At 48.1% G+C, this 24,353-nt stretch overlaps 2 protein-coding genes and 1 long non-coding RNA gene across 9 annotated transcripts in view; 1 reads left to right on the top strand and 2 right to left on the bottom strand.

Annotated features, from left to right (window-relative positions):
- Positions 1–274: 274 nt before the first annotated feature.
- LOC142072471 (uncharacterized) lies at positions 275–2,700 on the bottom strand. The gene is made up of 2 exons (XR_012668836.1): positions 2,523–2,700; positions 275–789 (listed from the first exon to the last, which is right to left on the bottom strand). It is a non-coding gene; the product is annotated as an uncharacterized LOC142072471 (long non-coding RNA).
- On the top strand, positions 2,034–9,448 carry VPS37C (VPS37C subunit of ESCRT-I). 4 transcript variants are annotated; one of them, XM_075129251.1, is made up of 6 exons: positions 2,034–2,506; positions 3,917–4,141; positions 5,949–6,063; positions 6,161–6,332; positions 6,434–6,464; positions 6,819–6,901. In XM_075129251.1, exons 2-5 carry the CDS (start codon positions 3,930–3,932, stop codon positions 6,439–6,441), a joined length of 507 nt encoding a protein of 168 aa, XP_074985352.1. In that variant the 5' UTR covers positions 2,034–2,506; positions 3,917–3,929; the 3' UTR covers positions 6,442–6,464; positions 6,819–6,901. The 4 variants fall into 4 exon arrangements, with proteins under 4 accessions (XP_074985352.1, XP_074985351.1, XP_048708919.2 ...); XM_075129250.1 differs by lacking the exon at positions 6,434–6,464 and adding an exon at positions 7,182–9,448 and having other exon boundaries at positions 2,045–2,506; XM_048852962.2 differs by lacking the exons at positions 3,917–4,141; positions 6,434–6,464 and adding an exon at positions 7,182–9,448 and having other exon boundaries at positions 2,046–2,506.
- Positions 9,449–11,428: 1,980 nt separating this feature from the next.
- The window catches only part of CD5 (CD5 molecule), a 30,863-nt gene continuing 17,938 nt past the window's right edge, over positions 11,429–24,353 (bottom strand). The window contains exons 2-11 of one of the 4 annotated variants that reach the window (XM_048852958.2): positions 23,492–23,530; positions 21,041–21,325; positions 20,588–20,638; positions 18,572–18,886; positions 16,857–17,135; positions 16,130–16,261; positions 14,872–14,925; positions 13,535–13,657; positions 12,983–13,082; positions 11,429–12,793 (exon numbers count right to left, since the gene is read on the bottom strand). In XM_048852958.2, the coding sequence (XP_048708915.1) occupies positions 12,997–13,082; positions 13,535–13,657; positions 14,872–14,925; positions 16,130–16,261; positions 16,857–17,135; positions 18,572–18,886; positions 20,588–20,638; positions 21,041–21,325; positions 23,492–23,530 (1,364 nt within the window). In that variant the 3' untranslated portion in view covers positions 11,429–12,793; positions 12,983–12,996. The remainder of the gene's footprint in view (positions 12,794–12,982; positions 13,083–13,534; positions 13,658–14,871; positions 14,926–16,129; positions 16,262–16,856; positions 17,136–18,571; positions 18,887–20,587; positions 20,639–21,040; positions 21,326–23,491; positions 23,531–24,353) is intronic. The other 3 variants (XM_075129248.1, XM_048852959.2, XM_075129249.1) reach the window with 3 other exon arrangements.

The raw sequence follows: 24,353 nt of genomic DNA, 5'->3' as shown, positions 1-24,353 counted from the left end.
GGGTGCAGCAGGGGGCTTAGGGCAGGGAGTTCGGCTGCAGGAGGGGTTTGGAGGGCAGCTCCGGCAGGGCGCACACTGGGGGCAGGGCAGGCTCCCTCCCTGCCTGCCTGCCCTGCCCCCACGCTGCTCTGGAAAGTGGCCGGGATCTGGGGGGGGGGGGGGGGGGGCACAGGGGTCTGTGTGTTGCCCTGGCCACGCCTCCAGGTACCTCCCCTGAAGCTCCCATTGGCCGCATGTTTGACACCCCTGTTCTATGCCTTCTATATCTTTACTCTCTGTCTGCATCTCCATGCTCATTGTGCTTATTTTGCCCCGGATCAGTCTCCTTTGCTGTTCTTCATTACTGACTCAAGGCCGGATCCAGGCACCAGCTTTCCAAGCAGGTGCTTGGGGTGGCACTGAGAATGAGGCGGCAGTCTGTGTCCCACAGCAGCAATTCGGCAGCAGCCCCCGTGCTGTTCCGGGGCAGCGGCAATTCGGCGGCAGCTCCCCTGCTGTTCCGGAGGCGGCAGCAAGTCGGCAGTAGCTCTGTTGCTGTGGCGGTGGCAATTCGGCGGCGACTGCTTGGGGTGGCAAAATTGGTAGAGCCACCCCTGGCTGGACTTGCCAGGAATGTGTCTGATAAGAATTATATTTACTGAGCACAGAGGCATGGAACAAAAATGTGTTAGTCAGTGCAAGATGAGCTGTGTATTGGGTAATCTAGCCTCACAGGGAGCTTCCTTGCCCAGCACTAGAAGAGAACGCTGGCTCCAGGGAAGTCCCAGCATTGCGGGAAGTCATCCAGCTCTGAAGAGACACCAAAGACAAAAGTCTTGCATACACGGGGGTTTTGCCTCAATTTCAGCCACCAGTGTAAAACTCCAGTGTAGACAAGCAAAACTGCTATTTGTACTGATGGAGCGGAGCTTGGTTTTGAGCAGCTACAGGAGTGGCTGGGCCTGATAGCTGTACTCAGAGCAAATCCCCACATAAATACTGATGTAAAGGAGGGAAGTGAAGAGAGTGACAGGAAAGCACTGACTGGAACTGCTATTGTTCAATTATGCAGTGAGTCAGTTAACTGGGGAAGCAATTATGATCTGCACCAATAACACAAGAAATCAATAATGAAACAATTATTACAGGAATCCATTAATGAAAGATTCAGCTGTACACCAAATCAATTATAGAAGGGAATGGGGACAACAGCCAGCCAGTTGGGAACTAATACTACCAGGTCTAGACGATCAGGGATTGAGTGATGTTAACAGTTAAGTAAAGTTGTAACGACATGACTACGATTCTGGTGCTGGTTGGGTGCCTGGTTCCTCCAGCCCAGCGGGAGGCAGGGAGAAGATAGCACTGGCATGGTGATGCCTGGAAGAAGTGGTAGCGAGGGCCTACAGGTGTCTCATCAGCAACACCTCCACAACTGGGAGCAAAGGGGAAGGATCTGGATCCCACAAAGATTAAATCTACCAACTCCCCCCTTACCCTCAAAAAACAAACAAAAAATCCTAGATGAACATTAAATGAGATCTGAATCCCAGAGTCCCTGTTTCCTTTGATAGTTTCTAATCACATCCCCCAAAATCTAGATGAGGAGGTGGGGATGGAGGTAGAAGTAGTGTTCCCAGCTATCTTTGTTTCTGCTGAGTGAACAGGAAAGGTCTGCGCCCAGGGGGCAGAAGCCTGTTGGCACTCCTGCTGCGTGATCACAGCTGGTACCAAGCGTTTCCCAAATTGCTCCCGCCGGGCTAATCCATGGGCTGAAAATGCCTCGGCAGCGTTAGCATCGAGCGGGGGTCCTGGCGGCAGCTTGGTGTTGCGTGTGCCACGGTTATCTCAGCATGACAGTGCTTGCTGTAGGTGCCGCGGTTGTCCCCAGGTTCACACCTGCCCGCACCAGGCAGGGACTGTCTGGAAATGAATTAACTCTTCCTGTGCCAAGGCTACGTCGTGCCCGTGAGTTAACGAAGCAGGGAGTCAGCCAGGGCCCGGGAGGGTTGTGACATATGCAGGAACCATGGCGAGGGCTTAGTGCTTGGGGGGGGGGAGGGAAGACGGAGGCGTCTCCCCCCCAAATATGCCCGACTCCTCAGCTCCAGCACTCCGGTGCCCTGCCCCCAGACGGCTGATGGTGGCAGCCGAGCCCTGGAGGGGTTCGGCCTGTTGTGTCCATGGGGGTATTAGCCCAGGTCAGAGCTGGGCCAGGTGTAGGATTTACCCCTCCCCCCATGCTGGGGGTGGCCGGCATCCCATACAGGGCACGGGCTGTCGGGGAACGGGCGCTCAGAGTCAGCCGCTTGAGGCCCGGCCCAACCCCGCCCCCTCCGCAGCGGAACAAAGATGGCGCGCGGCTGAAAGCGCTCTAGACCGGACCAGCTGCCGGAGCGTACCATCCTGCTCACATTGCCACCGTCTTCCCCAACCCCCTACCTCCACAGCAATGGTGAGGCTCACTTCCGGTCGAGGACCGGAACCCGGAAGTGTGTGGCCCTGGGGGCTCCCCGGCTGCTCACAGGTGAGTATTCTCTTACCGATTATCGGCTCCTTATCGCTTAACCCCTTCCCTGCCAGGTCTCGCGAGAACAGTGGGGATTGGCTCTCTTCCTCCCCTCAGCTGGCGACAGGGGCGGGACTGTGCGTGCGACGATGCACCGACATTCCATGCTCCCCGCCCTCCCCTGTCGCGCGCCGATCTCTTTCTCCTCCTCCCCAGGTGGCGTGGCACGTGCATCAGCGCCAGCTGTCCAGCCCAGCGCGTGCCCTTCCCGCCCTTCGCCGGCGGTGGGGGGAGGGGAGAGGCTGTTATGCTGGGAGCCCCCGTCACTATCTCTGCCCGTACCCCACCCTGTCCTCGCACCAACACACCCGGTGCCAGGGCCAGATTAACCTTTTGTGGGCCCAGTGCCAAACATATTTGTGGGCCCCCACAGGGGCAATGGAGCATGGTGCGGCGAGGTCAGTCCCCAGGGCGAGGCGCCTGCCAGGCGCATCGCATGGCATGGCAGGGGCGGCCCCGCTCCGCCCAGTCCAGTGCGAGGCCACTATTTACAAACCGGCTGTTGCCAGACGCACAGTGGCCATGTGATGCCAGCATGTCCCATCCCACGCCAAAGAGCCCCCCGCCCAACACCCCACTGACTTCCTATGACCATAGCCCCCCCAGACCTTCCCTGGAAATGCACAGCGCCCTGCACACCACCCTTGCCCAGCACCCCCCACAGAACCCCCACTCCCTATTGCCCCAACACACACATCTTCCCTGCCCCCTCACAACCCAGCACCCTCTCTCCCCCAGATTCCCCAGAGACCCACTCCCCCAAGCCCTGCCTCCCGGCTGCACTCACTGGTCCTGCTGGGAGGTGACTGTGTCTGCTGGGCTGAGCTGGCAGTGCAGTTAGGGCTGGTCCCAGGGCCAACAATTGCTCTGTCCCTTCATGAGTGCTGCGATCAGCCAGGCCAAGGCCTGCTCCGCCAGGCTCCCTCAAGAGGCTCTTGCCTGGAGGGGCCCAGCTAAGCCCCCTACACTGTCCCCCCGCCCAGACTGAGACTGGCCAGGCTTCTGCACCAGTCCCAGGCGGCTCAGCTCCAAGGAGACAGGTGGAGCCCCACAGGCCTGGAGCCAGCAGTGCACTGGAGTCCGGCCAGGGGGCAGAGAGGGGGCAGAGAGGAGCCAGAAGCAAGTGGTGGGTGGCGGGAGGAGTGTGGTCTCGGGGTACAGTGCAAGTGGAGTAGGCCAGGGCAGCTTCTGAGCTCTATGGAGCCACTGGCACCATTATAAACCTGGCACTGCTCGGTGCAGTGCCATCAAGGTGGGTAACTCGCCCCCGGTATAGCTGGAGCGGGTGACTTGCGCCGATGCGGCCAGTGCTGGCCCTTATGTGGGCTGCTCAGCCCAAGTGCCCAGCGCTGGCCCTTCCTCATGCAGGCAGCTCAGGTCGATGCTGCCAGCACTGGCCCTCGTGCAGGTGACTTGCATCAGTGTCCAGTGCAGTCCCTGTGTGGGTGAATTATGCCAACACACCCAGCTGCACGCACCCTGTTTTCATGACTCACACTATGCTCTGCCCACGTGGGAGTGGCCTGTACCCAATGTGCCTAACACCAGCCTCAAGTGGATGACTCATGCCAACACTCCTAATGCTGCTGCCAGGTGAGTGACTTGTGCTATTGCACCCAGGGCTGCCCCATGCATGTGACTTACACCAACCCTCCCAGACCTGGACTGTGTGGGTGACTCATGCCAACAAGCTCTGTGATTGTGACCCCATGGGCCGCCCCATAAACCGCTTGCTTTCACTGTTACTAATGTATGGGCCTCATCAGCTGAGAAATAACATTGCTACTCATCAAAGGGCTTACTAAATAGATAGCCCGATCCCACTGTGCTTTCCAGGCTTCTGATTCTGGGCCTCTTCAGCAGAAGTCAGTTCTACTAGTGAACATCCTCTACTGAAATTCTTCTGGTATAGGTATGGCCATGCCATTAGAATTGTTTTTGTTCTCTAGGAGATTATAGATACACTGAAGCAGGGGGTAGGGTTTCCAGCTGCCCCAGTTCTCACTGCCCTGTATCATTCATCTTGTGAGTGTGGCTTGTGAGACAGCTAAGAGCCCTGAGTTTGTTTAAGAGTCTGCAGCGTGATGGCAAAATTTGCTGATGCACATATGCCTTCTGGTTTCACAACGTGATTATTAGATGGGTTTGGTTGTGTCCTGGCTGGAGGGGATTTGGAGACCTGAATGTTCATTTGACATAATATGTTATTTTCAGAGACTGATGCAACATCTCCAGAGTCAGAATCTGTGAGATATTTCACTTGAATCAGAGGTAGAAGAGACACCCGTAGCTAGTACTAGGTTAAAATCTGCACTAGTTGTCTCATTGGTCCCTTTTCGCACCTCTGCAGGAATGTACCTCTGTTTTTTTTTTTCCTGTTTAGTTTTTATTCTGTTCCCAGTTACTGTATATAGCACTTTTCTGACAGTGTGACCTTAATGCGTAACAAAGCTAAATGGCACAAGACAGCCAGAGCATATATAAATGATGGAAAAGAGTGCTGCAAAGGGTTTATTCCACTGACCTCAGTGGAGTTAATCCTGGTTTACAAAGGTGTGAGAGCCCATTGCATGGAAAATATGAAAGTATTTATTCATAAAGGGAAAAGAAAGGAAAGGGAAATTCAGGTGTGACATGGGCAAGAAGATAAAAACATATTGTCAGACATGATTTGAAAAGGTAGGGAGATACAGGAAGGCTGTTCCAGGTGGCAGGAGTGCCAGAGTGGAAGGCATTTACATTGGGTGATGTGTAGAAGACTAGCAGGAAAATGAGCAGGGAAGTGTGTCTAGAGATAGACGATTGGTTTTAAAAACACAGGGGGATCATGCTGAGCAGAATCTTGAAATAAATGGCCAGCTAGTGAAGTTGTTTAAGAATTGGATTGATATAGCCACACACTTTGGTATGACTGAGAAGGTGTTTTTCTCCACTTTTAAATGCCTTTGTCCTGGCACAGAGGAGGAATCATCTCCCTCTATTGTCCCTGAAATGGAAATACACTGTTGTTGTAGCTGTGTTTGTCCCAGGATACTAGAGAGACAAGGTAGATGGATAATATCTTTTACTGGACCAACGTCTGTTGGTGAGAGTGACAAGCCTTCGAGCTTACCTCTCTCGCCAGCAAAAGTTGGTCCAAAAAAAGATATTAGCTCATTCACCTTGTCTCCCTGAAATGGAAAGACCGTTGCCAAAATCAAAATGGCTAGATTTGCTGTTTTCTTTTTCTCTCTGTCCTCAGACTCTCTGTTGTGACAGAATCCCCCCTACCACTGTTGATTGACATAATTTATCAAAGCCTCTTGTTAAGTCTGTCATGGGATTAATATCTATATATTGTCAGTATGCAGCTGGCTTTGTGAAACCTAGTAATTGTCCATTTACACTCCTCATCTCTTAGGAATTCACATTCCCCAGTGAAAATGGAGACCTTAAGGGACCTATCTGTGAAGGAGCTCCAGGAGCTGCAGGAGAATTCTGAGGAGATAGAGCGTCTGGCACTGGAATCAACAGAGGTAAACATTAACATGCATGCTGCAGGGTAAGGAAAGTGTGGATGCAGACAGGAGGTGCTGCTCCTCATTGGCTGTGGCTTTTGATCTCCCCTCTCAGGTCCAGGAACTACAGCTGGAAAGGGAGATGGCCTTGGCCACAAACCGGAGCCTGGCAGAACAGAACCTGGAATTCCAGACGCCGCTGGAAACTGGCCGCACAAACCTTTCCGACAGATACCAGAAGCTGCAGAAGCTGGCTGAACAGTGCCAGGAGCAGAAGGCAAAATTGGGTACGTGTCTCCCAAACCACCCACCCTCCCCAGTGTAGTCAGGTCATCTGTAACCAGGACTTTTTCCCATCTCTTTCCCCACCCCCCGCATTCCTGCCCAGTGGACTGAGGAGCTCCCTTTCTGTACAGGAGGTCTGTATTCTGAATCTGTCTTCTGGTTTTTGTTCAGACTGACATGGACAGAGTAGAGGTGATTCCCTAGCCAAGAGACTGCACAATGTTGGTTTCTCCTTGGGTTTTCTCCCTATATTAAAACTCCCCAAGGCAGCGAAGGTTCCCATTGTGAATGTGAGGGGTTTAACAAAGTCTTGGTGGCATGGGGCAGGAAGGTGACATAGTTTCTACTTTACGCTTTGCTGGGATCATGAGTTAGAACATAGAGCCTTGGGATAGGTGCCTAGTATTGTCTCTGAGAGAGCTGGAGACATGGTAATTTTGCCTAGTTTTTGTATGTCATGTTTTGGTCATCACATTTTTCCTCCCCAGAGAAATTTTCTGCGGCGATGCAACCTGGGACCTTGTTAAATCTTCTGCAGGTGGAGGGCCAAAGGATTGAAGAGGAATCTGAGGTGATACTAAAATTTAAGTTCAAATGAAAATAAAATTGACTAATGGAAATCTCCCTGAAAACTTGAAATTGCCCTCCCCAACCAGCACCCTAAATTGGAGATTATCTCCCATAGATTGAAGCCATTGTCCTAAAGATTGGGATTATCACTCCTTTATAGTTGAGTGGTTTAATTGTTTCCATGTGATCTAGGCCATGTCTGAGAACATGGGGTCTGAGCTGGAGCTGGGAGAGAACATTGGAGGGGGCAGCGTTGGTATCAGTGGTGTCTTGTGTTTCAGACTATGGCTGAGAAGTTCCTGGAGGGCGAAGTGCCACTGGAGATATTTCTTGAGCAGTTTTCCTCCATGAGGAAGTTGTCCCACCTGCGACGGGTCAGAGTGGAAAAGCTCCAAGAGGTACTGAGGAAGTCCGAAGCTTCACAGGAACCAGCCAGTGACTCTCATTTTAACCACCAGCATCCTGCTCCTCACGTAACTCCTGGGCCTGCTGATGAGCAGCAGCCACAGCCCTTCCTATCAGGAACACCATCCTTCCCTTTGCCCTATAGTCCAGCCCCACGCATGCCTGTAGGCCCCACAGCCCATGGAACTCTCCAACCTGCTCCTTTCTCTGGAGCACCAGTTATAATGGGACCCCTCACCTCCTCTCAGCCAAGCACCCAACCCACATTTCCCTATAAACCACCTCCAGCTCCCGGATACCCACAGGCCCCACCTGGAGGCTCGGCACCAGGATACTCCCAGCCTCAGACAAGAGGCTCATCTTCAGCCCCAGGGTACCCTTGGGCTCCATGCAGAGGGCCACCATCTGCCTCAGGTTACTCTCAACCCCAGCCCAGAGCTCCATCTGGACTAGGGTACCCCCAGCCTCCACAGCCTCCATATTTTCCACCAGGAGGTGGAAGACCACAGTGTCCATACCCAACCCAGCCACCGCTACCTAGTTTTCCAATTCCATCCCAGCCTCCGTATCCTCCAGCTTCACGTTCTCCCTTTGGATACCCACCACCTCCGCCACCTCGAGGCCCTGCTTGGCCTGGATACTAGTTAGTACTTCTGGAGAGCTTGCTTCATCATCCTCTCCTGTGTCATGGTCTGAGATATCGATCCTTGCTGAGAAATAAGCAAAAGAAGAAAGAGCTGGGAGTGTTGTCCTCAGACCCATACATGTATAAGCATTATGTAAGGTGAGAGGTGTGGTTCTGGCGTCCTATACATGCTAACAGCATGAGATGTAAGACAAAGTGACACCGTAACAGCACATCCGAGGATTGCACTATTTTAGGTTTTGGTTAATGAATAATACCGTGTGATGGCTGCTGGCATTCTTCAGTGGCCACTTGTACTGCTTGGTCTTTCGAAGCCATGTTGGAAAATATAAATAGTAAGCCAGATTCTCTACTACTATAAATGGGCAAAACATGCATTGATTTACACCAGCTGAGGACCTGTATGTGAGATGCCTGTGTGTATAGTTTTCTACATATATAGATATATACCAAAAGAATTCTAAAGACACAGGTGTGAGAGAGATGGAGTGAGAATCTCTGACAGTATTTGACCGGAAATGCTCATATTGCTTCCTAGGGAACTCAAGTCTGGAAACTAGACTAGCAGAGTCAGCCAGATTCAGAATCAATGCATAATTTATCTTGTCAATGAGAAGCGACTAGCTAGCATGTTGGGATAGGTCACCCCTTGATATGCCCCATGTCACTGTAGCGTAATTCAAAACCGGCTCCAGTCCTGCCATTCCCAGGATATTGCAGGACCAACATTTCCTTATCACTGCCTCTGTCCGGTTAACCATACTGATGTTATGATTTTACTGCAAAGCAAAGGTCTGTCCAGTGCTGCCGCTGTCTATCCATTTCAGCTGTTTCCAGCCTACTCGTGGGGAAAGGCCCCTTTAGCACTGGCCCCTTTTAGCTACGAGGCAGGCAGAGCCCTCCTTTGCAGGATGTGGATTATCACAGAGAAGGCATCAGGGTCATGAAATATGCCTGGGATTTGATATGTGGAATATCTGTTCTGCCATGGAGATAAAATGAGTTGGCGTGATGCTTCTGGAGCTGCTAATAATTTGGAGGCAAGGCAGCATGTGCCTTGACCTGTAGAAATCTGGGTGACTAAGCCTTATTTGCTGGTTGATGGTGGAAAACAACACTACTATCCAAACTTTGGTAATGGTTCAGTGAAACACTGAGGTATGTAAGGTCTCCTGCAATGTCTCTTCCTCCTCTCTAGTGACCTGTGGTAGGGGTGAAGGTACACTGGATCAAGAAGCATCCAGTATCCCTTGCATATTCCCCCCCCCCTCCTCCTTTGTTGACCTGAGGAAACAATGGACCCAACAGAGAGAATGAAGGATTCTTAACAAAAATGGTATTTTGCTTTGGTCTGCACTTACTTACCAAATTCTGTTGCTTACCTGTAAGTTATTTATAAAGATAGATGACTAATGGACTAGACCAAGTTGAATGCTTTTGGAATTTGACAGTTCTCTATCTGTGATTAATTAGAGTAATAAAACTTGATTAATTGCACACAGGGTTGCAGCTGTGATTGTTTTGGGATATGAAGTGGTGCCTGGTTGAAATTTTTTATTGATTTTGGTTTTTTGCCAACTCAGCATCCTTGCATTGATTTCCCTTTGATGTCCATATAGTCTTTCCTCTTCTATCTCTCGCTGCCAAATTCTCTATGCATCATCCTTCCTGCCTTTCAGTCTGCAACATACCCTAGGCGCACATTTGTGCAATCCTCTTCTCCAGGGGCTAATTGATCTCATGCTTCAGCATCATTTCTCCTTTACCTTCCTCTTCTCTGCACTGTAGTTTCTATCCTCCATTTTCCCTTCCCACGCCTCATTCCTTTGTCTCATTTCCTTTCTGTCTTGGTTTAATATTGACCTCCTCAGCCCCCGTTTCTGCAGCTTTTGGTGTCTTGAAGCTGACCGGATCGGATTGTCTCAGCTTGAATGAGAGGGTAGTTCACTCTCCATGGTTACACACACCCAGTCACAACTACAACCCAGCAAAGACTATTGCCGAAGTTTTTAATTTTTTTTTTTAATGGGCGAGTCTTTTCATATCAGTATTGTTTGGTCTGTTCCATCTATAGCAGCAGCTGAGCAGTTCTTTAGCGCCCAGGATGCATGGTGTGACCTTCACTGTGAAGAGCTTTCTGTGAAAGAGAATGCTTCTAATATTGGTTTTGTGAAGTTCTAAAACTAGTTCTCTAAATTCATGGAAATATAAGTTCTCTGTGTGCCCCCCCGGCTCACTGTTTCTTTATCTGCTGGAAACAGCAACAATAGCACAAACTCATATGTTTCAAACAGTCTCTCTGCAGATGTAAGGAGCGAGTTTCTTCTTCATTTTGTCTGGGTGAGAAGAGTGTTGCTGGGTTTTGTTGTTTATTTCACAAGGGATATCATATGCCTGTCTGTGACATAACAGCTGGCTGCTGTGGAGTTAGTGATATTATAGGACAGTGAGTTAAAACACAGAATGGTTGGGTTAACTCAGAATCAGTTGTGATCATCTGTTTTCACACACATGTTCTTTAGTCATAGGGAAGGGGAAAGACAGAAGCAGAAACCGCTCTAAAAAGAATTGGTTTGGTACACTTTCTGCATGGTGTCACCAATTGTTGAATAGCACCACAGGGTGGGGTAGGCTGTGAAGTGTATTTCAGGAGGAGTCTAAGAAGGCGCTTAAAAATCTCCAAATATCTATCTTATTTTTCTAGGAACTTATACTTCATTAATTATAGTGGTCTTTGGATGAGACTGAGTCTCCTTTTAGATTAAATAGATTAAAGCATAATTTTGCTGTGAAAAGTGATTACATAAAAATGTTATTGCCTTACTCCAAAGGCCTGCTCCCTGTGTGTAGTCAGAGTTGGCTCTGTTGACTTCAGTGACAATTGAGGCTTTTGTGTTTTTGACTTCTTAGTCCCTATTCAGCTTTGGAAGACTTACTTGAATTCTGTTCTGGGTCTGGCATCATCAGCATACATCAGCTAAATTCCAGGTGCTGAATCTTTATTGTCAGCGTTATGCAAGCCAGTAAGATCCCAGCTTAACTGTCAGATAACAGGCTGAGCTTGTGGCACTTAGTAGAAACATCTTTTCTCATGTCATCTGAGAGAACTGATATGAAATTCACCATGAGAAATAAGCATGGAGCTTGACAATGCCATTTTTGCCATGTCACTTCAGAACCAGGTTTTAGGAAAATCTTCTTCTTAATTTGTTTTACAATAGTGCCTGAATTGTGCTAGGCACTGGAGATGCACCAAGTAAGAGACAGCCCCGGCTCTGGAGGGTTTACACTATAAATAGACAAGAGAAGTATTATTATCCCCATTTTACAGATGGGAAACTGAGGTCCAGAGAGAATAAGTGGCTTTCCCACAGTCACCCAGAGAGTTTGTGGCAGAACCACGACGAGTGCCTTAATCCCCCACCCCCACTCCAGAGTGTGTAGCTCATTCTGTTGTATTGAAAAAAGAAGCATAACTACTAGAAAAAAAGTTTTATTACAACTGTTATTGCTTATTAAATATCTCAGTCATGTTTGTGTTCAGCATTATCTCCTCCCACTCTCATCACACATCCAGCTTGCCTCAATCTTACATATGCCTTCTCTTCATAAACCTAGCCACGCACACCCCCACACATACACACCAGCCCCACTCACATACACATTACCACAGGATATTGTACTCCTCGGGTACTTCAACCATCCAGCCATTTGCTGAGCCAAACATGCATCATCACAGCTTCCTAAGTGACGTAAGAAGACAGTTTATTCCTAATCTTTTCCATGGTGCTTATTACTCTGGTATCTGAGCACCTTGCAGACAATAATGAAGTTAACTTCACTATATCCTTGGAATATAGTGAAGTATTCGACTGATTTAGAGTGCAAGAGCAGGCATGGAGACTCTGCAATCCACTCCTCCAGGGACTAAAGCCTGGTATACACTTAAAAATTAGATCAACCTAGCTACATTGCTCAGGGCTGTGAAAAATTTCGCACCCCAAACACCATAGTTAGGTTGACCTAACCCCCATTGTAGAAGCAGCTAGGTCGATGAAAGAATTCTTCTGTCGACCTAGCTACTGCCTCTCGGAGAGGTGGATTAACTGCAGCAATGGGAAAAAACCCTTCCATTAATGTTGGAAGCATCTATACTACAGTTTGTTATGTAGACATATCTTAAGTAAACAAACACCACCACTTCACAGCCCAAATGTAAAGCACAATTCTTACACTTGCCTGCCCTTAACAAACAACAACAAATCAACTTAAGCGCACACACACATTTCCTCCCAGTGAGAGGAATGGAGAAGAAACCACAAGCGATGAATGCTAGATGAATTTGTCATAGGAAGGTGCTCACATACCATAGCGATGGGCATTGTACAAGAACCTGAATAGAATAGAATACAGAGGTTAATGATCAACATATAAAAATCAAATCCACTGATCATGGGTGCCCCAAATTTTAGATGCCTAGCATGAAACACACAGGCCCCTTGAGTTCAGCTCAATACCGCTGAAAATTAGGTCTGGTGGGTCTGAAGCTGTACACCAAAAAATAGAGACACGCACAATTAGGGGTGCTTTTGAAATTTTGGGCCTAAGTGACTTGCCAAAGGTCACTAGGGGGAAAAGAAGGCAGACATCCTGATTCTCTTTGCCCCTATGCATGGAAAGGGATGTGTAATTTGGGGCTGTACAGATTCCCCCATCTCATGTCTCTGGCAGTGTGGGAAAAGCCTTTACAGCTGCATGTAGTAACACGGAAATGATTCCAGTGCAGGATCGTCTCAGATATTTTTTTTTCTTCTCTTCTGTCAGTTTTTCAAGTTGTCTTGTCTGCAGGGCAAGAAAACGAACCACGTAGAAAATCACTTAACAGCTGCCAGAATTTTAAGAAGCACAAACACAGCTATTGATTCAGCTCTCATGTGCCTCCCCTCCCCTCCCCTGCTTGGGTTTGGTGATGACATGATTTGGGAATGGCTCAGCCTGGTGATACAGTGCCAAGGTTAGGGAATGGCTTACCTGGGGGAAAGAGGCTAAAGTCGCCGAGCAGAATGCAAGTCATAGTCACTGTCGGAGGAGTTATCTGGAGGGTTGGAAGACCTGATCGCCCCTTCCAGAGCTGTAAAAGGAAGAAACCATCACTCTCTTCACTACACAGCCAGAGATCAAGGTGCTAATGACCTCTGTGAGGAGTACCAGGGGTGTAGGAATGAATATCAGGTCCTCCATCCCCAGTACCTCTTAAGTCATGCAAAAATCATAAAAGGTAACAACTACTTCATGCATTCACATGAGTGCCTTTCAGCCAGCTATCACAAAAGTGGTTACTACCCCTCATTTACAGATGGGGAACTGAGGCACAGAGAGTTTAACTGATCTGCCTGAAGCTACAGAGTGGAAGAGCTGGAAGAAGAACCCCTCTAGAGTGATTCCCACTCTATTCTAGGGAAACACTGTAGTCCATCTCTGCAAAGCAGGCCTGACTGTCTCCCTTCCCTGCTCCCTTGTTCCTACCTGTCCATTTCTTTTTTTGTGTCATACCTGGTCACTATACACTGTGCTGTCTCTTACCTGGATAAGCCGAAAGGTAGGAGTTCTTCTTAGGGGTCTGAGAATAGTCATTGTCTTCGCCCTGTGCGCCTTGACCTTCCTGACGGGGCCTGAGAGTGACAGTGCTGTTGCGATGGAATGAAACTAGATGGCAGCACAATGGAGCATTGTTAGTCACTGCATCTTTAAGGTAGAATCATAGCAATGTAAGAATCTACTCCAGTCCCCCATGAAGAGGCAGGATTAAGTATACCTAGACCATCCCTACTCCCTCTCCTTTTGAGCTGCAGAACTGTCTTATTGTTTAACCAAAATATCGAGTCTTTTTTCAACCTTTTCCCCCAAAGCCGTGGTTGAAACTCCTCACCCTCATTCGCCAACCGCCAGTAGCACCTCCCAAACCCAAACAGGCCAGTGTTTGTCAGTCAGCGGGGCTGAGTAAGAACTGAACCAGTGCGGGAACAGAGTGGAAGTGTACTGTGCCACTGGAATCGGTGTGTGACTCAACTTTCCCATCTGAGTCACTAAAGAACCATTGAGTCAGCATGGGCCCAAGGTGGGATGCTGCACTACGCATCCCACTACGTGATAGTGGTGAGTCATGCATGGTACTAAGAATTACAGTCCTGCAACAAGTGATCAATAGGGGGCGTTCTTCCTTCTGAGCAAGTATGAAACCAGCCACTAGTCTGGTGAGGAGGGGGTGTTGTGTTGCTGGAGGTGCTGCCTTTTGGTTGAGGTATAAAGCCCCAGTCCTGACCACTTGTGGTCATTAAAATCCCAATGTCATTTAAGCTGGGTAATGACGTTCTCCCTGCCTAAAACTCCCAGCAGTTTCAATGGGAGAGATTATCCTTCACTGTGCCTCCTTAAAGCAGTACAATGCTGCTGTGTTCCATCCCAGAGATGGCTGCATTTCAGGGGTGGGTGTACAACCTTTTCTATGCAGTGTTCTGGGATACTTAGTAACATTTCAAGGGCTTGGATAGGATCTTTCGTCCCAGAGCCCTGTCACATATGAAGTTCCTGAGGCCTCGGCCTTATTTTCTGCTTCAGACACGTCTTGTACCTGGGCTGTTTTCTGGCCCTGTGATCATTCAGACAGCCTGAATGAAGGTGATGAAATGGTGGGATCAGAGGGAAACCTCAGCACCTGTGGTGGCTGTTGGCTGTAAACCACTTAACCCTCAGGCTGAACAATAGCCATCCTGTTGCTGAGTTGTGGAGCCCAGGGGGCCTGTGTGCCTGAGATCAAACTGACCGCAGCAGTGCATCAGATGCTTCAGAGGAAGCTGAAGAGATGAGAGTGTTAGGGGTGACCTGCAGAGACCTGCCTCTGTCTTGCGCTTGCTCCTTACCAGTTTGCTGTAATCCAGTTGGGCCTATCCACTGGCGCTGCTGCTTCTTGGAGTCTGCAAAGAGAGGGAGAGGCAATGGGGGGGAGGGATAGCTCAGTGGTTTGAGCATTGGCCTGCTAAACCCAGGGTTGTGAGTTCAATCCTTGAGGGGGCCATTTAGGGATCTGGGGCAAAAACTGGGGATTGGTCCTGCTTTGAGCAGGGGGTTGGACTAGATGACCTCCTGAGGTCCCTTCCCACCCTGATATTCTATGATAAGTGCGGTGGAGGAGGGAAGGGTGAAGTTAGATGGGTACAGACCAGTCTGTCACTTTATACACATCACAGAATCACAGGCACTAGGGGCTGGAGAGCCCCATTAGATCAGCTTGTCCTAGGGTTGTCCCTACAGTGCACTTTCTAGTGCTTTGTCCATTTGGATTTCACATAGCTCCAGCAATGGGGATTCCCTTGGAGACTATTCCCCATCCTGATTGATCTCGCTGTCAGGAGCAGTTTTTTTCTGGATGTTCTGCCTTAATTTCCCTTTTGTCTCCTCCTAGCCCCATAAACCACATCAAATAATCCCTCTGCTTCCTGGCTAGACACTTGAGATGCTAGAAATCATTTGGATAAGACAGGGCCTGGCTGATCCTTTGTGTCATTTCCATGTCTAAGCCTCTCAAGAGCCTGTGAAATACACAACACTGGGTGATTCAAGAGGCTTTTCCATTCTGAACTCCTTTTTTATTTTGCCTGCATTGTGTGGGCTAGACAATTACGGATCTCGAGGAGAGGCATTTGTGGTGTGTTTCAAAGACTGGGAAACCCCTCTGACTCAGGAACTCACATTCCAAAAACTGATGTACAAGATCAACAGGAGAAATGCGTGTGTGTCTCCTGAATCCTCAAAGGGATGATATATAAAACTCCTTTTGTTTAAGAGCAATACATCAGCCAATGTAGCTCCGTGATGCCACCGCTCCAGAGGTAATGGAGTGGGAAAGAGGCCAAAAGAAGGGGAGGGCATGGGAAGACAGCCAGCAACAGAGCAGGAGGAAGAGAGCAAGAGACTGGGAGAAAAAGAGAGAGAGAAGAAGATGGGAAATAGACATAAGAGCTAGAGGGACAGTGACTCCCAGCTGTGTGAGTGAGATGAGAACTTGCCCTAGACTCCTTGGAGGAGTGAAGCTGAGGGAATCAGACATGCTATGGTATAAGGACAACAGGACAACTCTTGCTGTAGGTCTCACACCTACAGCAAGAGTTTGTCACATACATTTCTTCTGTAGCTTCTTGTAGGCGGGAGGTCCACAGATAATGATGAGAACTCCAAAGAGGATCAGAGCCAGGAGGATGCTCACAATGGTTCCTGCTCCCACCCCAGCTGAGCGTGGCTTGAAATTCTGGCCTGGGAAAAGGAGTTGCAGTTACTGATTAATTCCCATCTCTCCAGAGACATGCCAGTGCTTTGGACAGGTTTGACAGCTTAGCCAGCCTCTGGTGATCCCTAGGAGAACAGTCCCACCTTAAACCCCAATCCCTCCACTCCGCCCCAAAGACTCAATTACAACCCAAAATCCCCATGCCAAGCCCTTCCCAAGCTCCCAATCTATATCGCAAATCTCACTCAACTCACATCTTCTGCCCCTAAACACCACCTTCTACCCAATTTCCAACCCCAGCAATTTGCAAAGGTTGACTGTAGATCAGGCAAATTTCTCTTCCTCCCCATTTCCTTAGTACATCAGCCACATGTGGGTCTTTGTCCCTTTTGAGTGGCTGGTCCACGTAAAAGATTTATGAGTCTGCTACTGCCGCCAGGCTAATGGCATTAGTTCTTTAGCCTACGAGTAGCAGCTCATGTGAGATCCAGAGATCCTTTGTTCCATCCCCATGGATGACCTAGCCAAAGGGTCATCACTGACCTGTTTCCTGATGTAAAGTGGTCCTATCCCATGAGGGATAAGCACTGGTCTAAAACACAAGAGAACCTGTTGGCTTACACGTGACTCTCGTTTTGGAGCAGCTTTCTCTTTTGAAAGTGGAACACTCCTGGAGGTGCTGTTGGCTGCAGGACACTCCCCGTGTCTTGGCACCTGGGACTTGGACGCTCAAGGAGAGCTTCCCGCACTGCAACTCTTGGCACACCTGCTGCCCCCTAGATTTCTTCCATGAATTGGAATCGCACAGGACTTCCCATTTCCCCTCATGGAACACCTCCATGACCCCTTCACAGGGGCTCTGGCTGTCCCCAAGCCTTCGCATCACCCTTGGCTGGGAACCTGGGGAGGAGACAAGCAGGGATTGGTGAGACCCCAGGCGAGTGGATATCTGAATGACCCAGCTGACTACAGGCAATGTGGCCTAGTGGGTAGAACACTAGCCTGCCAATGGGGAGACCTGGATTCTGTTCCCATCCCTGCCGCTAATCTGCTGGGTGATCATGGACAAGGTACTTCACTTCTGTGTCCCCTCCCATCCTTTGTCCTGTGCAGTAAGAATGGAAGCTCTTGGGGGTGGAAGCTGTCTCTCATGATGTGTCTATACAGCGCCTAGCACAGTGGGATCCTGATCTCATACGAGGCCTTCAGGTGCTGCGGTTATACAAATAATTAACAACAATGGGCAGAATGATGGGGTTCCAGTGCATTTCATACCTAATGCTGCTAGTTAATAGTGGTTTGTGTGGTATACGTGGCCATGAAAACCACCCCATTCACTGCTGCATTTCACAGCTCGTGATATTGCACTAAATTCCTATCCATTCTAGTGATCTCATGGTTTGTTGGTTAGACCCCAGGCTGGGGTGGCAGGTGCTCTGAGTTCCAATCCTGACTCATTGTGTGATACGGGGCAAGTCTATGGTTTTGCCTCCTGTAAAATGGGGACAATAATCACGCCTCATAGGGAAATTATAAGGGTTAATGATTAATGTGTGAACAGTGCTTGGAAATCCTCATCTACAAGTGGCTAGAGAAGTTCAGAGTATTAGTAAAGTAGTATTGTACTGCATCATATGGGATATTAATTGCACTGTATTGTATCATATAGGCTTGCATTGCAATGGATGCTATCTACGGTACTGTATTTCAACAGGATTGCATCATATGGCATTGCATTGCCATGTATTGTGCTGCAGAGTATTTATATTATATTTGCCTTGTATTGCATTTTAACCTATAGCATTGCATTTGTACAGTGTTGCATTGCATTGGCTTGCACTGTTCTCAACCCAAGAGTCTGAAAATTCTCAGGGTCAGAAGTAGTTGTTACTAGAAATAAACTTGGTAATAATTTTGACTGACAGTCGGCATTTCTGAGGCTAATGCAGAGGATGCCGTTGTGTGGAAAAGTGATGCCAATCTTGACACTTTTAGATTTGCATACTAAGGGATGAGGGAGGAAAAGAGGAGGTGAGGGTCAAAACTGCTGGCAGTTACAGGCAGCAGAGGCCAGCAGCAGGCGTGGAGATAGAAGAGAGTGGGATATTTTTGAGGAGTTTCGTTGCTATTCGGGAAATGTTGTACCACAATCTGACACTAGGTTCATGGCCATGCAGGCTGCTAGGGGGGTAAGTCCCCTCTGCCCACCTTGTGCAATAAATGGGCTGCGGGGATGGATTGGCCTCTTTAGAATGCACAGGAGTAAAGGTGAAACGTGGCAGGAGAGGAAAGCGAAAAGGAACTTGACTTGGCTGTCCTAAGATGGACTCACTCACTGGAGCAGATGACAGAAGCTGGAGTTTTGTCCTGAGAGTTCCTGGTTCTGTTGAAACAGTCTGGGATAGAGTCACTTCCACATGAAGCCACCATCTCCCAGTGGACAGGTAGATGCTGCCTTTCATTTTGCACCAAGAAAGACCGATCTTTCTGCTCTAAGGCATCACCGCAGCCTATCTTCCGGCAAACCCAGCGGGCCAGCTCTGTCTCATTTTCTGGATTTGACTGGACCGTTCCCCAGTGGCCTCCCATGTAGAGCTCCACAATCCCTGAGCAGTAGAACTTCCCATCGACCAGCCGCATCCTGGGGGGGCCTGGGAGAAGGACAAAGAGAAGGGGATTGTTACAGACAGTGACATCATCTCACATAATTTACTGATATTGCCTGTGATAAAGGTCCTGGGATGCCTTTCTGCTGCTTTTTTTGGTCACATTAACCAGGGGAGTATTTTGGTGTTTTCTCTCCCTAGTCATCTGATAGGTATACCCTGGTAGACTCCAGCTGTGGTAAGCTGTGGGTGATTGTTAGGAGACAGCTTGGGCCCAGTGGGTAAGTGAAATCCCACTGGGGGCACGTACCTGCATTGACAGCATATCCCTTCCCACCACCTTCCTTATTCCAGCTTTTCATCTACACCTGACACAATGGGAACAGCTTTGGGGGTGTTTTCCAGCCCACATCTGCTCAGCCATAGAGGGCTGCTGTGACCCTGTGGGGTAGTTCAGTTCCTGAGCAGAGTTTTCATCAATAATTTAAATTAAATCACCCAAATGCCCATTAAATTGAAAATATAATCGATCTATCTATCAATCACGATACAGATCTATCTAATAATCAGATTTCAGAGTAACAGCCGTGTTAGTCTGTATTCTCAAAAAGAAAAGGAGTACTTGTGGCACCTTAGAGACTAACCAATTTATTTGAGCATAAGCTTTCGTGAGCTACAGCTCACTTCATCGGATGCATACTGTTGAAAATACAGAAGATGTTTTTATACACACAAACCATGAAAAAATTGGTTGTTTATCACTACAAAAGGTTTTCTCTCCCCCCACCCCACTCTCCTGCTGGTAATAGCTTATCTAAAGTGATCACTCTCCTTACAATGTGTATGATAATCAAGGTGGGCCATTTCCAGCACAAATCCAGGTTTTCTCCCCACCCCCAGGTGGAAACCTTTTGTAGTGATAAACAACCAATTTTTTCATGGTTTGTGTGTGTATAAAAACATCTTCTGTATTTTCCACAGTATGCATCCGATGAAGTGAGCTGTAGCTCACGAAAGCTTATGCTCAAATAAATTGGTTAGTCTCTAAGGTGCCACAAGCACTCCTTTTCTTTTTGCTAATAATCAGAGTAACATATGATTTGAAATACTAGATCTAATTACTGCTCCCTCCCCTGCTTTACCATAAGAGACCATTGGCCTATTTTATCTCATATCTCACCCCCTGCCAATGCCATGCTAGATTAGACCATTGATCCACAGAATTCAATATCCTGCCTCCTGCTGCACCAGTTCAGACAGCTGTCCACCTAGTCCAGTACTGTGTTTCCACTACCAGCCTCTATGTGATGCTTCAGGGCCAGGTGAAACCCCCATAATCCAGCTTGCCCAATGTGCAGTGCTGTTCATTGGGGTGGGAAAGGGGAATTACATTCCAGCCGCAGAAGAGATCTGTTTATGCCCCTGAAGCATGAGATACAATTACCACATTTTAGCTGGCCTCCCTACAAATGTTATTATTCATCATAAGATCATCTGTCTCTCTTAAAAACCCATACACAGATGGCCTCCTGCAGCAGTGAGTTCCATGGATAGATGTCTCACTGTGCGAAGAAGCATTTGCTTTGATTTGCTAGATGCTAATTTCACCAAGGGACTCCTTTGATTTCTTGCATCTTCTCTCCTAATGATCACCTTTAACTGTGGTAACTTGCAACCATTTCTATCAGAAGAGTGAATGTGGATCTGAATGGATTTGGTGAACCTGGATGTGTGGAGTTTCCTTACCGGTGGGTTCTGGTGTAGTTGTTGGTGGTGCAGTGGTGGTTTTTTCCGGATCTGAAATGATAAGGATGTCCAAAATGTTTTAGTAGGGTGCAGACCCAGCCCCAGGCAAAGTTCTAAGGGAGGCAGTCAGGAAGAATGTTATGTTCACTGAATAGACACAGCGAGAAATTAAATAAAAAAGATAAATTCCCTTGCTGGAAGGTTTCAGTGTAATTCTACTTTATTTCTTAGAATTCAGAACAGTAGCACATGAAAACTCAAAAACACAGAGAGAGAACACAGGCTGCTCCCTATGGCAGCGAGACACAACTCACCCACCTTGCTTTAAGCTGGCTCTTTCCTGCCTGACTCCGATTGCAAGCAGGACCAAGAACACCTGTTCCCCTGCTCTAGTGGTAGCTTGTAATTCCAATACAGTCCTCAATACAACCCAGAGGGGAAGACCAGACCTACCTTTGCAGACCACGGTCAGAACCTGCGTGCAGTTGGATTTCTCCCAGTGGCAGTTCCTGAGGGCAGCCTCATTCCCCTGGCAGCTCAGCTTTATCCCTTCAATGGGTTTCTGCTCTGAGACTATTTCACTGGAGGGGGAGCCACAGCCCAGCCATTCACAGACCATTTTTGTGACCGTCTGGTTCCAACCACTTCTACAGACTCTCTCCCAGTGGCCCCTAGGGTTAACCTCCAGCAGGCCAGAACATCTGCAGTGAAAGCCTGTGAGTCTCATGGTCCACTCTGCTGAGAAAGTAAAACAGCATGTTAGAGAGAAGAACAGTGTTTAGGAAATATCTCCTCTCTCTCCCCTTGTGTCTGTCTCCCTCCCTTTCGCTTTGTCTTCTTTGCCACAAAAAAGTGTAAAAATCCGATGAAGTGAGCTGTAGCTCATGAAAGCTTATGCTCAGATAAATTGGTTAGTCTCTAAGGTGCCACTAGTACTCCTTTTCTTTTTGCGAATACAGACTAACACGGCTGCTACTCTGAAACAAAAAAGTGTATGTTTTATGGCAGGATAACCAGTACATGTTAGCTCCCCTGCTGTCCAGTTCCAGTGGAGACAGGGCACTGTAGCTGTTAAATAGGTAAGATTGACTACGGGCAGCGGGGGAGATAGTGCTGACCAAAGCTAAGCAAATAATCGATTTTGCAGTTTGTGGGCTGACCTGAAAGACTCAGGAAAAAAATCAGTTTGGTTTGAACTGAAACCAAATTTTGCTGTTTTTTCTTGCTGAAATTAAACAACAACAAATCTTTTCAAGTCAATCGAAACATTGTTTTTGACCCCAAATGACATTTGTTTTAGTTTTTGTTTCATTTCAGGTTAAACTAAATGTTTCATTCAATCTCAAATTTTTTTTTTTTTTAATTTTCCTTTTTGGGTGTTTTTCACCCTTTGTTTTTAAATGTAGCTAAACTTTGAAATGCAACAAGGTGGGGGACAACCCTAGGACAATAATCTTTTATTAGACCATCTTTTGTTGGTGAGAGAGAGACAAGCTTTCCAGCTTACACAGAGCTTCAGACTTGAAGAAGAGCTCTGTGTGAGCTCAGACGCTTGTCTCTTTCACCAACACAAGTCAATCCAATAAAAGTGATTACTTTCCCCACCTTGTCTCTCTAATATCCTGGGACCAACACGGCTACAACAACGCCGCAAACAATTTGAAAGGAAACATCATTTTGAAATGGCTAAAATGGACTGTTTTGACATTTTCCAAAAAAAAAAAATCATTTTTTTCAGCCAACGCTATTTACCAAATTTGACACAATTTTGTGAATGGTTTTGGTGCCCTGAAAAATGCACTTTTCTGCAAATTTACTATTCACTAAAGGAAAAAAAAATTCACTGCGCTCTAGTGCTGACCCTACCCTTGTAAAAGCTACAGGTGCCTTGTCTCCACTAGGATTTTACAGTCGGCTAGTGAATGCACGTTAATTATCCCCATGTAAACCCCACCTTTTCTGCAGTGAAGTTAGCCTTCAACTCACTCGTCTCCTGTTAGTTCCCTTTGCTCCAGTGCTGTCTGAAATGTCAGCAGGTGTTTTGTGAAGCAGAGCAGGAAGGAAATGGTGCTCGTTTGTTTGTGTGACTCTCAGATGTGTAGTAGTGTGTGTGTGTCTCTCTCTGAGCGTGTAGACACACTAGTGTGCATGGGGAGAAGGCCTGCCTGTCTAGCTGGTCTATACTAGAGAAATGTTGCCGACGCTGTTGCAGCTCCATGATGTTAAAACACTGGGAGCCTTGGGATAGATGGGCTGCCAGGTGGATTAGCCTTGGGCTGATCAGCGATAGAAGACATGATGCTAAAAGCCCTGCGGCAGATAGCAGTATGTCTGCATTAGGGCTCCCAACATCGCTAACCTCAGTGGAGCTGTTTGCAATGGTGAGACATTTTTGGAAAACTTAGAATATCAGGGACCCAAGGTCATCTAGTCCAACCCCCTGCTCAAAGCAGGACCAATCCCCAATTTTTGCCCCAGATCCCTAAATGGCCCCCTCAAGGATTGAACTCACAACCCTGGGGTTTAGCAGGCCAATGCTCAAACCACTGAGCTATCCCTCCCCCTTCTGTAGCTGAGGCTTGTGTGCCCCAGAAGTGTTGAGGGGTAAATATAGTCATCGGAGCCCGGGTTGCTTCATTCAATCCTCCCACAAAGATTTCTCAGGGTCCAAGGCATCCCAGGGCTACGAGGGGGCGCTATGCCTGGTTGCCTAACCCTTACTGCAATGACATCCTGGGGCCATATCCACACCAGGGCCAGGAACCCAGCATAAGTCTATCTCATGATGCCACAGAACACTAAGCCGGTTGCTGACAAGCTAAGTAACTGATGGCTGCCTGATTGGATTTTATTTTATATCCAAGATCAACATGGCTTGAAAGAGGCTTCAACAGATGCACTGACCTGCAGGTTTCTGGCCTTCTCCACTGTGGTAGGAGGTCACTGCAAAGAGAAGAGACTGTCAGAAGAAGTGAAGTGGGCAGGGCAGCCATGACTACAGTTCAAACCTACTTCTCATTAGGAAACAGGCAGCTAATGCTGCGCCATTCCCCTTGGCCAGTGAACCTTGGCACCTGGTTCTAAAGTATGCTCCCGCTGAGGGACATTTCCTGCTAGAACAGTCTCCTCTACATCTTCTGTCCATCCCTGCAACATTTTTGGAAGAGCTTTCGCTATCCTTCAATAAAACCATCACACCACAAACTATACTCTCTCCGAAAGGAGCTAAGCACAGACTATCAGGCCTCAGCAATGCAAAGGATTTCTTGGGGCCCAATGAGACCAGTACAGAATCGTTCCCTATATCAAGCCTGTTTTAAATGTCCTAAGTGATAGAGCTGCTGCTACTTCCATGTCTGGGGCCTTTTCTGATCCACAGTTCAATTATTATTATTTATATTACAAAAGCACCTCAAGCCCCAGTGGAGACTGGGGCCCTGTGGTGCATGGTACAAACAAATAGTGAGAGACAGTCTCTGCTCCCAAAGAGCTTACAGTCTAGAGAGACAAGACAGGGAAAGGGTGGGAGGGGAAACTGAGGCACGAGAGGGGAAAGGACTTGCCCAAGGTCACGCAGCAGGTGAGAGCTGGGGATAGAAGCTAGGTGTGGGGCAGCAACCTCTTGATGCCTACTGGCAGAGGATACAGGGGTGCCTAAGGGTTCCAGGAATCCCGTGGGTCTGGTCTCTACATAATAGTTCATCAGAGGGCATCATGTAAGGGCTCTGCTGAAAGCTTGTGTCACGCTGATCAGCATCACCACTGT

This window comes from Caretta caretta, chromosome 6, assembly GCF_965140235.1.
Source record: "Caretta caretta isolate rCarCar2 chromosome 6, rCarCar1.hap1, whole genome shotgun sequence".
Classification (NCBI taxonomy): domain Eukaryota; kingdom Metazoa; phylum Chordata; order Testudines; family Cheloniidae; genus Caretta; species Caretta caretta.
Note: the sequence above shows the minus strand (reverse complement) of the source record. Positions and strands in the feature narration are given on the sequence as shown.

Bases quoted from the DNA above. Each gene is read 5' to 3' on its own strand.
- VPS37C (XM_075129250.1), top strand. From the start codon at position 3,930: ATGCTGCCAGCACTGGCCCTCGTGCAGGTGACTTGCATCAGTGTCCAG. The intron at 6,064-6,160 runs GTAAACATTAAC...CTCCCCTCTCAG, and splicing joins TGGCACTGGAATCAACAGAG to GTCCAGGAACTACAGCTGGA. The intron at 6,333-6,818 runs GTACGTGTCTCC...TTTCCTCCCCAG, and splicing joins GGAGCAGAAGGCAAAATTGG to AGAAATTTTCTGCGGCGATG.